The sequence below is a fragment of the Pholcus phalangioides genome, unplaced genomic scaffold (genome assembly GCF_987345545.1).
Source record: "Pholcus phalangioides strain wild (caught in Gottingen) unplaced genomic scaffold, Ppha-v1.0 ptg000021l_1, whole genome shotgun sequence".
NCBI lineage: Eukaryota > Metazoa > Arthropoda > Arachnida > Araneae > Pholcidae > Pholcus > Pholcus phalangioides.
In genome coordinates this window covers 11920968-11934408 of record NW_028301614.1, presented here as the reverse complement: position 1 = coordinate 11934408, position 13441 = coordinate 11920968, and the positions used below count along the sequence as shown (strand labels likewise).

The window sequence follows — 13441 nt, the reverse complement described above, 5'->3', positions numbered from 1 at the left end:
TTCAGATCTTCACATTTCGGAAAATAAAATACAGATACTTTTGGGTCAGACATATTTCTATAAAAAAATATCTAATCGACGACCACGTGCCTTCGTTAATGGCGATTTCTTGGGAGAAGCAGAGCGTGGATCGGGGGAGAATGCCGAGAAGAAGAAATTCTCTTTCTCGTTTAAGCCGGAGTGTGGTGACGTCACAGCATCGAAAATTTCGCGGGCGAAGGCCTTCTCTCTAGAAGGTATTGATTGGACCCACCTCATGTAATAAAATTTAATTTGTAAGTAAACTGTGCATTTCCAAGAGCTAAGCTTTCCCTGACTTTTGTTATTTTTTCTTTTTACTGGACATTCTTCCTTTTTTCAATTTAGCCTAACTTATTCAAACTTGTAGCTTTCAATACCAATGGGGTTCATTAGACCCCTATGGGTATTTTATGAAAAAAACAATGAAAGATCAGGTTTTTCACCACAGATAGCACTGTTTTTCAAAGCCTTATTCCTCCCTCTTGCATAGCAAATATATAGGTGGCGCCACCAAGGCAAGTCAAATAATACAATGGCCAAGGCTACATTTGGTGCTTGTTCAAAGCAAAGTTTTTCAAAATAGTTACGAGTAGGAACGAGACTTTGTTCTGTTTGGCAGATAATGACACGTGGTGGTCTTTCTAATGAAAAAGTCAGCGAAATTTCAACAATAACAGAACGATGGACGAGTAGTTGGTTACATTCAAAGGGCATTGTTTTTTTTTAGGCAACACATACCCAGTAAACCAGGAAAATGTTGGGTTACTTGCTACAGCACAACAAGCAATGTGTGTAACATGCAGGTATACACTGGAAGGAGATCAAAATGAGAGGGAAACCATGAGAGGTGAAAGAGTAGTTCTGGAAACTGACATGGCATACATATAGGTGTTGGTAGAAATATTACTGCAGATAATTTCTTCACGCCTATTTCTAGCTTGTGAATATAAGCAACGGCAACTCACGTGCGTCTGAAACATCAAAAATTATCTGGAACTTCCAATTGTATTTGTAAAAGTAGATCAATGCACACAGGACACTAAACAGCAATCTTTTTGGATTCCTGTTCCAAAAGATTCAACGGTAGTTGGTCCGAATTCAACAGTCAATTGTCAGAAGAAAAATAAAATGGTCACTCTTCTCAGCACAATACACAGTCAACCCAAGCTGGATAATTCAAAACCAGAGTAAAAGCCACATATAATCCTGCAATACAACGAAACAAAATCTGGTGTAGATACCATGGATCAAACGACTCTGCTATAGAAAAACAAAAATATGACTAATGGTACTTTTTCGCAACAATCAATGCGAGTGGTCTCAACACATACATTGTTTGACTATCATTTCAAGAAGGTAGCACACATGAATTTCAGAAACACATACAAAGAAGCTTTCTTATTTCACTTGAAAAACAATTGGCAGTTTTCAAAGACGATCTATCAGACAGCCACGATGATGATGAGCCACCTAAGAAGAAAGCTTGACGTGGAATGTGTTCATCAGAAAGAGTCACAAGACAAGAATCTGTTGCAAGAAATGTAATGCTCACATATGTACTGAGCATATTGCAATGTATATTGCTAAAAAACCAAATGAATTGGAACTTCTTTGAAATTTGTTTCAAATGGTATAAACCTGTTTTTTTTCTTTTTTTTCAGAAAAACCGAGGTTTTGTATGAAGTGCAAGGGGGGGTCATATAAAGAGAGTATGTAATACATATTGAAATTTTATTAATTAAAAAACCCATTGTATTAAAAAATGAATCACGTCAACTGCTCTTCGGTTTATTATACTTTTCAAATCATTTTCATGTATCCTTGCTGTACTAAATTAAGGAAAATGCATAAATATTCAATGTGGGTTCATTGGTACTGAAAAGTATATAAATTTGGTGATAGTCTAAGAGTTAAATCCCTGAAATTCAGGGCTTGCAAAATTCCAGGTGCTAAGTCACCATGGTGACTGGAAAAATGGTATGTGCACTCAACATTTTCTATATCGTAATGGTAAATTAGAGTCTAAAAAATGATACAAACTGTTCTGATTTGTCAGCGCTGATTTCCAACATGGAAAAGGGCCATCAAGTCTCAAAGTCAAATTAATATTATTCACACACACAGGACTTTTTTTTTAGAACAAGGCCTGCTTGGCTCCTAAGAAATTTGATTGGTGCCGCCTATATTTTTTTCCAATTTGTCAAGCCCTGCTTAAATTGTGTCCTGTTACTTATATATATAACTATTACGAGTGTGCTTAATTTTTTTAAAGTTCGCAGTTCAATGATGAATTTTAGTCTCAAATGTTTACTGCAGGAGGAATGAATGTTGTATTTGAATGTTACTGATTTGTATTTATTCATTTCCAGGGAATTGAGCCGATGATTTATTGTTCCTATTAAGAATGAATTCTGAATTCGGAAGGAGAAGAAGAAAATTCCTATTGCTGGAAGAATGTTACGGCAAAAAAATACTTGATGACCATCATGGCTTGCCGTACCAGAAGCCCACTTTTGAGACTGAAGTTCAGCTGGTACCCGGCAGCTTAGTGCAGGAAGTCAGGCAGGATGAAAACACAGCAATATGTGTTCGCTCCCTGGATCATGATGGTGTTTTCACTCTGTGCAACAATTCTGACGTTCAAGAGCTTTCCAGTTTTGAAGCTGATGTCTTGGCTCCCGTGTCCCCTGTTCGAGACCGTTTAAGAGTCTTGTATGATAATCAGTGGTTACAGGAGGCATCAATGATAAAAGAGGGAAGTACTGTTAACGTTGACTTGGGTGCGGATTTGGATCCTGTAGAAGGTATTGTTCGCTATTGTGGATTTGTACCAGAGCTTGGCAAAGGCATTTCTTATGGAATTGAACTTTTGGTAAGTCCAATTGATAATGTTGATTTAATCGACCTTATACAGTAAAACCTGTACGAAACAAAATGTCAAGAGACTATTGCTAAACAGCATAGCATTACCAGATGTCCTCTTTTTTTTCAAGCATCCTCCTACGTTTCAAAAAATTCACCCTTTTGTTGTTCTTTTCAGGTTTCCGTAATTGTTTCATTTTTTTTCTGGTGAAATTTTCTTTTACACTCTGAAACATTAACTCTTCATAGACGTGTGTTTGAGTGTGCGTATTTTTTCTGCACATGTTTACACTCTTTGACCAACCGTCATCGAAATTTTTAGAATACAAGAAACCTAGTTGCAAGAAGGGCAGGGGATACTATTCTAACCACAGCCCAGCTTGCTTCAGGATAGGGACGCAACTAAATGCTTGGTAAGCTGGGTCAGTACATATTTTGGGGACTTTTTGTAATGTTGAAGTATGAAATTTGCACCCTACTCTGATCTATTTCACCAAACACCAATTCTGGTCATATCGCTGTACTGCAATTTACTGCCAGAAATGAGATGGGTTGGAAATGAAGGCTCTGTCTATCAGTGGTCGCCCCAAGCTTGTTAGGGAAAGCCCCATCTGATCTGGCACCCGGGCTACCAGACCTGCCTGATTGGGGATCTGGGGCAATTTTCCCCTAGTTGCCCGGTTTCAGGATAACATGAAAAAGACAGCCCGGAAGAAGAAAACCACAACATTCATTTTAAGAATACCATAGTTTGAAACGTCTAATGCCGTGTACTGAAGGTGGAAAGGGAGAGGGTTGATGTTACCTCTCGCATGGAAAAACAAAGAAAACAGGATGCAAAAAGCACTCAAAGCCAATTACCAGTGGTGCAATCTGTTGTGAAAATTGGGAGAGTGACGTAAAAAAGGTGCACGATCAGGCATCCTCCTTTCTTAGTTTTTGAATCTGATAACTTTAACCACACATGCACCTCGTCCATATTCCTCTGCGGAACATCTAACGAATTGGTAGGCCTACGTGTTGGAATATGTGTATACGTGTTCTGAACTCAATGTGAAGTTTGTATATATGTAATGTTTGTTATGGTGCTGCCATCTATTTTATGAATAATGAGTGAAGTGTAATGATTGAATATTTGTGCTGTTATAGGCCCGTCTCGGTCTGTGGTGAGACTTTTTAACAGGGGTATCAGCAACGTCAGGAAACTAGGATAATGTTCCATTTTAAGGAGATTTCCATTTTATAAAGGTGCAGATCAAAGCACTAATCATTGAATACTATCTTTGGATTCTGTTTAAGACAGGTGTCCATCTCATACAGTGTCTGCCTTAGACAGGTTTCACTGTATATGGTTGTTTAAGTGTTGATGTGCATAAAGGTTTTTTTTACTAATTTCATTTTAATCAGGTTCACATATAGACTTTTCTACAGCTTATGGTTTTTTTGAAATTACTTACTATAAAATTAAAAACTTACATAAGTGCAGCAAGCTTTAAATTTCAATTTTCAACCCTAGAGTGACAGATGCGGTCATTTTTACCACAACACCAGTTTGACCTCACGTTATTGAGATTTCATAACTTTTCTTATTTTGTTTAGGCATTTAAACTCCTACAATATATATAAAATTTCCATGTTTCTAAGTTTAGAGCTAAAGTTCTGTCTAGAACGACAGTAGCAGTCATATATTGTCATTACCAAGGCCAGGATGTTGATGACAATTGCATTTTTTGCCCATTTTTCAAGTTTTGGTATTTTTAGGATATTTTTCACTTTTCCAAAATTATTTTCAGAGTATAAAAAGGGAAAAAAATTAAATGTGTGTGTGTGCTAATTACATTGAATAATATTATTGAATATATAATTTATACAACACTTCAATCAAACCACTTTAAACAATTGAACTACAACTGGTGTCATGATAAAGGCATTCAATTTAAACAAAAAGCAAAGGGCAAATTACAAAAAATATCTTCATCCTACTATGGGAACCAGACAGAAGAGAGCATGTTTATAATTTGGCTACAGTCACAAAGGGGAAAATATAACAGATTTCATTAGGCTTTTTTTTCTTCAAGTCTTTGGTTTTTCATTTCTTTAAGTCTTTTGCTGAAGATAAAAAGTCAGTCAAGCCCTTCATCAGCAAAAGAAAGCTGAAGCCCGCCCTGTTACTAATGTCATCATAGGTATTCCAGAGCCGGATCACCCAGGAAAAATCTTTCTATTAAATTCTCAGATAGTAGAGGAAAGTCAATCATTCCACTATCTGTCAAAAATTTTTGACAAAAGCATAAATGCTTTGTGGCCAAATGGTGTGGAGTAATAATTTACTTTTCTTGATCAATGCTGCTCAATATATGATAAAAGCGGGGCGAGCGATCAGAAGCTTACGTGATTGCCCCCCCCCCCCCAGCATCAAAATTAGAGTCAACTGATCTAATGTATACGTGTATATATGAATTGACATCACATCATCGTGGTTTCCCCCCCCCCCCAGACTTTCAAGTGTATCTCCGCCTATGTTTCCAATGTGAAAAAGTTTTTGTGATATTTCCTTATCGCATAAAAACTTTTAAAGCAGGGTTGGCAAGGTTTTTACCGTACTGTCCAAAACCTCCTATTTATAATTATAAGTGAAAAACTTCGCAATTTGATTATATTATATAAATTATATTATTAATTACATTAAATGTAATAAAATTTTGAAATTCAAAACAGTATATGTAGAGTTGCATGACTGATATCAGGTTATCAAACAATTGAAACTGAACTGTCTTGAGGTTAGATATTAGATTTATGAAAACATGAAAGATACAAGAATGGGATAAAAATTTGTCGCATGAAAATTAGAAAAAAGCAATAGATATGACTGCAGAATGAAATTAAAATTACATAATAATCGAGAACTAATAATCAAGCGCAGCTGCGCCTTTTAACATTCGATAACACATAACTAATTTAGCTGCCCTATCTGTGCCAAGATGATTTCTAAGATAACGAAATTTGAAAATATTCTTTCAATTGATGCATAACTTGGGGGACATGAAAATAAAAATACTGTGTTAAAGACAGTCTTTTGATAAGCCTTCTTCCAGTGTTTTTCATATTGCTGTCCCCCATGTGATAGAATTGTAAATATAGCTTGAATTTATTTGATAAAATATTACCTCCTAGCCTCATAAGAAGAGCAGAAATTTAAATTTAACAAAAACTTTGGGTCTTGAAGACTTTTATCATCATATAGGCATAAGTGTTTGTGAAACTGTTTTGTTAGTCATGAGTAGGTGCTACATAGTGGCCTCATTTTCTTCAGATATTTTCCTTTATTTATAATTAGTTTTTAAAAATGTAGAATGCAAAATAGAAAGATCAATTTTTAAAATTTAAAGAAAAAGTTTGAAAAGTCAAACAATTTGCATCAAATAAATACTACACCATTGATATTATTCACATCATTATAATGCTATCTAATAAAAAATAATATTTATGTTGAGTTTCACAATAATGCAATGGTTATAACTGTGACTATGCATATTTGGTACCTTCAATGTAATGTTTTTTTAAAGAAAAGTGTTTGGAGAGATTCGGCAGGGTTTTGGACAATCACTGTCCTAAATACAGTACCTGCTTCATAATCATACATGAAAAATAAGATGTGAAGTAGAAATAACATTTATAACAAACTAAAAAATTTAAAACAGTGTTTATTTAAACATTTATATGAGTGATATTAATTTACTATCAGATTTCCAACTTAAAACCATCAATTTGGTGAAACAATTTACTTAGGGGAAAAAAAAAACAAATGACACATTTTTGAAATATTTTTGATGTTGTTTTACATATATATATATATATGTAAAACTACATATATATATATACAAATATTTCAAAAAGGTGTCATTTGTTTTTATATATATATATATATTCTCTTGCTAGTATTTTTTTTAATATGTTAGTATCATGAAAAAAAACAAAAAATCGAAAAGGTTTCCACATAAAATTTTGAAACTTGGAGGTTTTGGACAGTTTCAGACAGTTTTGGACAGTTTATCCCGTGTCCTGTCCAAAACCCCAACCCTGTTTTAAAGACAAAGCTCCTACATTAGCTCTGCTTCCAACACCTGTGATTGCGTGATCGGGAACATGGCTAAATTCTTGCATGTCCTACAATGAAAATTTTCATGTAGTCAAATCTATACTAAATGAATTGGATAGGAAGATGCTGCATGCATTAAAATTCTCAAACTTTGTTTCGCCAAGAAAATATTAAAGGACAGTTGGTATTCATGATGTCAAACTTCAGTATTTTGGTTTTCACTTATCCAGTCTTTATAGAAGGAAGACACAGGACTAAATGATGTTCTTCGCTGCATAAATAAAGTCAGTGAGAAGTTCTTAGGTGTGTGAAAGGCGGGGTAGTCCAATCTGTTGTAGCAAAATTTGACGAAGTGATTGGAAAAAACAGTGGACTTAAGACAGCAGAAATTTTTCTCAGGGTAGTGACTGGAAGTCCGAAAATTTCGAGATTGAATAGGGACTAACTGCGAGTGATTCAGTTTTTTGATATAAATTATGCCCATATAACATCTGTTTATGTTAAGAGAAGTTTCTCTAGGTATAAGACAACAGAAGATCTTTAAATTTTGAAAACATTTGGTATTGCAAAGTAATGCATTTTGAATTAATCATTTTAAAAGGTGAGAAGTTTGAATACACACATTATTTCTTATTCATTGTACATTTTCGCTGTACATATTTGTATATTTTTGTTTTCAGATTGCATAACCCATTTAAAAATTACAAATTTTTTATTAGGAAAATTCTGTTGGTAATTTTTGATGAAATGTAATGTTGAGAGGGATGGGGGGAATGAAAGGGAAAAAAAATCTGATTTTATTTTTTTTTTTGTGAAACATTTTCGTTCAACTTGAACATAACTGGTGTTTTCAAGAACTTCATATTATTATACTGATGAATTTTTTGTCATTTTTAGGAAATTCTTTTCGAATTTTTTGGGCATTTTTTATGGTAATTTTTTAGAATTTTTACGTCAACAACATCCAGGCCTTGGTCATACAGCACTTCCTGAAATGTAAATTTTTCTTATAAAATCATAAATATTGGAAGAACAGAGGTTTTGTCACAATGTTTGCTGTTATAAGCATAAGGGATTGACAAATCTCAGGTGCAAGGTCACCACGGTGACTAAAAAATTGGTTTTGGCACCTAACATTCTCTGCCTGTGATTTCTAGATTGAAATTTAAGGATGACAAAAAAAATCCTGTTTCATTGCAATGTGTCAACATGAGTAAGAGTCATTACAAAAACACTCAAAAGTCTTTTGACAACAATAAATTTGTCTAAAAATTTGGTATTTGACTTGTTTAATTAAATCTGTCTCATGAAACACAAACACTGAACCTCATTACAAACTGTTATGACCAAAAAACATCTTTTGTACACTGTAAAATCAGAAAAAAATTTAATCACATTTATGGTGAGTCAAAAGTCTTTTGACATAAACCAACAGGAAAGCAAACTACTAAATAGTCAAACCCGATCATGTCATAGATGCATTATAATAAAGTACATTAAGTCAACTCTTCATTGGAAAATCTTTGGATGTAAAATTACTTGGTATATCCTCAGTGTGTTTGTTTCATGATCAGTAGATATTTTTTCTATTCTTTTTTCACACTATTTAAAACCGTCGAATTGGTGGACTCTTCTATTGAACTCAGTCCATCAATTCTTGATGGTATTGAAGTTATGACTGACTTCACAACTCATGAACTCTCATTTCATTGCCTTTCAAGCAACTTTTGAGCTATATTTCAAGCAATGTCTAACAACTTTTGAGCTATATTTCAAGCAATGTCTAACAACTTTTGAGCAATATTTATGGTTATTGTCTTGCTGGAATATCAATAATAGTGACGTGTTTCATGTTGTTAAGGGTGACATAGTTACGAAATACATTTTTATAACAGAACCAGTTTCTTTTGTTTTTTTCAAAAGGTTAAAGAGGACACACATTTAGCCAATAAAACCATCCTCACTTTCGCCTCCGTGTTTAACACCAAGAACCTATAATGCCTTAATGATTTCCTTATAATTTACCTTATGACTACATATAAAAACCTTTAATACCTCATATGTACACTGCTCAAAACAATTAGGGGAGCAAGCAAAAAAGTGAAGAAAACCGTGCAAGACAGCCACGTATTGGCATACAATGGATAATACACGCATATCAATGCGCAATACAGAAAAAAGACGTAAAAAAATTTGGAATTAAGCTTTAATTCTTTGAAAATATGGAAAAAATATGAAAAGATGATTTAGGGCAACAATTTGGTTACATGTAAACGATAAAAAAAAGTACCGTTTAGACATGACGCATGAGTTTTAATAGGGCATGTGGTCTCCTCGCACAGCCAAGACTGCTGCACACCTGTTTGCCATGGATGCGATGAGGTTATCAATCAGACTTTGGGGAATACTGTTCCACTCCTCAAGAAGTGCAATCTGCACGTCTCGGACAGTAACAGGTGGTCTTGGTCGCGCAGCAATGCGTCGTCCGAGCATGTCCCAAACATGCTCGATCGGATTCAGGTCAGGAGAGCACGCTGGCCATTCCATACGCTGTATTGTTTCAGCTTCAAGCATGTTCTCCACCAGACGAGCTCTATGCGGTCGGGCATTATCATCCTGGAAAACAAAGGAATCTCCAATGGCTCCAGCGTGAGGGATGACATGAGGTCGCAGTATCTCGTCTGCATACCTTCGGGCCGTCAAAGTGCCATTCCGAATGATATGCAGGTCCGTACGTCTGCCTATGCTGATTCCACCCCATACCATCCAACCAGCTCGTCTGTATTGTGACCTTTCACAAACGAATGTGGGGTTATTTCGAGTGCCCCTGTCCCTCCATACCAGAACACGTCGGGTGTCACACTCCAGACTGAATCGGGACTCGTCTGTAAACAGCACTTGGCTCCAATCATGTTGCTCCCAATCTCGATGTTCAGCAGCCCATCTTCTTCGGGCCGCATGGTGGCGTGGGGTCAACGGAATGCAGACCATTGGCCTACGTGCATAGAGCCCTCCCTCATGAAGCCGATTATGTACTGTTTGGCTGGACACCCTTCGTCCTGTTGACAAGAGCAACCATCTTTGCAGCTGCGTAGCATTCTCTGTTCTGTTTTGATGGGCTGTTAACCGTATATACCGGTCATCAGTTGCTGTAGTGGCACGTGGCCGACCTTGCCCTGGTCGATGTCTAACATTTCCTGTTTCTTGGAATCGATTCCACAGCCTTGCAACAACACTTCTGGCGACTCCAACAGCGTCCGCGACACTACGTTGCATTTGCCCGGATTCCAGTCTGCCTATAACACGCCATGCCATGGATTCCGGTAAATCACGTTGTTGAGACATCCTCAAGTCACCTTGTCTCAAAAAAAAAATACTGCGCAATCGAATTTCACAGTTACGGCAGTAAAACAGACGTTTCTGCAACATCCCGATTTCTGCCCTTATCTCCTTTTTCTGGTTTTTGACGTCATGAACTTTGATTTACATATGAAGTTTTCTTCTTCCATTTCCTGCTAGGCTTTAAATTATGGATGATTCATTTTATGTTACTTATCGGCATACATCTTTGCGTAATTTTGTTAAAACCATGTGCTCCCCTAATTGTTTTGAGCAGTGTATATATTAGCCTATATATATATTACCTATTTGTACCTTGGATTATTTGCCTTATCAATAGGAAGATAGGTATAACTCCCCCCCCCCCTCCCTTCTGTAATTAAGTAATAACGATTTTTTTACTTGGAAGACAAGCAAACAAGCCCATGATGTTCAGCCAATGTTTTACAAGTGATAAACTCACATTTAGTCCATGTTTCGAACTAAATTCATCTGGCTTTTCACTCAGTAAACATTTTGGGGATCTCTCTTAGCTTCCATTTAGATTGTTCTATTCATTCTAACTGTCGTCTTCTTTGATCATATTGAAGGAAAATTATTTTTCACAGGTTCCCGAGATTATTAAACATGTTTCTAAAATTATGAACCGTCTCCAATTGCCAAAATTACTTGTCATTTAATCTTGACTTCATTTCTTACTTGGAGCCTTAATTACGTTTTCTCGGAAAATAAAATCCACAAAATATTATGTTTTAGAGTTTTCATTATGTGTCCTACTATGTGTAACACTAATATAAATTCATATTAAATAAGAATTACCGTATATACAACTCATTTGTAAAGCGAGTTTTTTTGTGGAAAAATTCATTCCCCAAGTGGACTGGTCATCTTATACTCCGGTCAGTTTTTGATGAGAAAATATTGATCCCCCCCTCCCGCAATCAGTAGTTATTTTTGTAGCAGTGTTCGAGAAACCGGCATTATTGGTATGGGATATGTTCAAACCCCACAGAACCAATAATGTCAAAGCCGAGACAAAGAAATTGAAAACATCATTGGCTTTGATACCAGGTGGGCTAACATCGATGGTACAGCCTTTAGATGTGAGCATCAACAATCCTCTCAAAGACTATTTGAGGAGTTTGTGGATTGAATGGATGAGTTCTGATGATAAAGAAACTACAAAAAGTGGTGCCTTGAAGAAACTGGGCATTGATTTAGTGTGCCAATGGGTACATGAGGTGTAGAATTCTGTTTCTGCCGAAATTATCATCCGATCTTTCCAAAAGTGTAGCATCAGCATTGCGATGGACAGAACTGAAAATATCCTCTTTGAAAGTGACAATGGTGATGACAGCCCAGATGAAAATCTGGATGATCTGATGGATTATGATGAGCTTGGAGACTCAGAAGAAACAGATAACAGATGAAAAAGTTTGAATCATTATCTATTGTAAATTTTTGCAAGCTATTCATTTTGCATGAAAATATAAGAATTTTTTTCTCTAAAAATGTACAGAGTTTTTGGGGTCGGCTTATACACGGGTTTTAAATTTATTGCAGTTTTTGGTGGTCCTGGGGGGGGGGGTGTCTGCTTGTACACAAGTATATACGGTAGTTACTTCCATATTTGATTAACCAGTCAAGTGGTTTTGACTGCATTTGACATCGCTGATATATGTAATGGTGTTGCCTATGACGGCATTTGCAGACACGCAGACTTTTCGGTCTTTTTCACATAGATATGACAAAATAATTTGTCATACATGTGCTGCCATCTCTGTACAGCCATTTTTCTACTTTATTATCTCGTCACTAGATGGAGTTGACAATTATATTTCAAGGTCTGAGATTATTATTACTATTATCTTTGTCATGTTTTGCAAAGCTGCATCCCCATCGCTTTTGTTTCAATTTTCAACTCCCTTGCAAAGATGCATGTGTTTTATTACTCATATATCTTTTAGCAAAGGTTCAACTGCTATGGTTCCACATAAATCCATCAACAGCATTTCTTTTAGTCACAGGACATTATGACCACCCCTCCCCACTTTTGGGGTGTCATATTATGTCTCGACACATTCGAGCTATAAAAGAAACATGCTATAAACAAAATATTTTAATATTTCAAACTTCCAAGAAAAGGGGAAAAAAAAGGGAAAAAGCATGTGCACCTTCAAAAAAAAGTGGGCACTGCGGGTAACGCTCGGAGAAATTAATTGGACAGTTGACTGGTTAAACTACATTTTTCAAAATTTTGATCTGTCCAAAAACAAAAATTTTACAATGAAAGCTCACCATCTTTAAACAAACAAATTTCAGCTACAGGTGTAGCTTCCTTCTGCTTTACATATGTCAAGGTCAGGACATTGCATACAAATGAGTTGACGCTACAAACATTATTGAATTTGTTGAAAGACTTTTCAGTTCTATGTATGTGCTGGAAATATTTAAAACCGGTTCTCAACGGGTGCTCCTTGTGAACTTCCCAGGGGCCCTGCAGCTGTTCAAGTAAGTAAAATAAATCAGTAAATTTGATTTTAAAAAAAACAAAAAAAAAAACCCATATATATATATATATATATATGGAGCTCCATCATAGAGATTACAACAAAAAAGGTTAAGAATCACTGGTCGGAAACAACAATATTTAGGACCTTCTTTCTTCAACAGAAACCATACTTGGCTTCTTAGAAATTTGGCTGGCACCTACATATTTTTTTGATTTGTGAAGCCCTGTGCAAGCATTAATTTTATAGCTTTCAAAGCTGCGCCTTTGAAGAAGTTCATCCACATACACTTTCAATCCATACAGTGTTTCTATGGTTTTTGTTGCATTGGTGTGAATATCAAGAGTTTTAAATTCTTTGTGGGATGTAAAAAAAAAAGACGTTCACTCAAAGAGCTTCATTTGTCACAGCATTGGCACTTTCTGCTCTGCTTAACAAAAAAACCTCTTCCGAGCTGCTAGGTTCTTTTGTTTTAACCCTTTCAGTACTACATTATGAGAAAAAAAATGATTATCATGAAAAATTTTTGGTAGGTCATTAAGGCTTAAAAATAAAAAAATATTTTTTTTTCTGCAGATTATTATTTATTACACAATAATCTAATTAACCT

At 35.6% G+C, this 13441-nt stretch overlaps 1 protein-coding gene across 1 annotated transcript in view; it reads left to right on the top strand.

The window, feature by feature from the left end:
- CYLD (ubiquitin carboxyl-terminal hydrolase CYLD) overlaps positions 1–13441 on the top strand; it is a 104249-nt gene that overhangs the window by 10175 nt on the left and 80633 nt on the right. Inside the window, exon 2 of the mRNA XM_089249100.1 lies at positions 2391–2893. Coding sequence (XP_089105226.1) covers positions 2426–2893 — 468 coding nt within the window. The 5' untranslated portion in view covers positions 2391–2425. The remainder of the gene's footprint in view (positions 1–2390; positions 2894–13441) is intronic.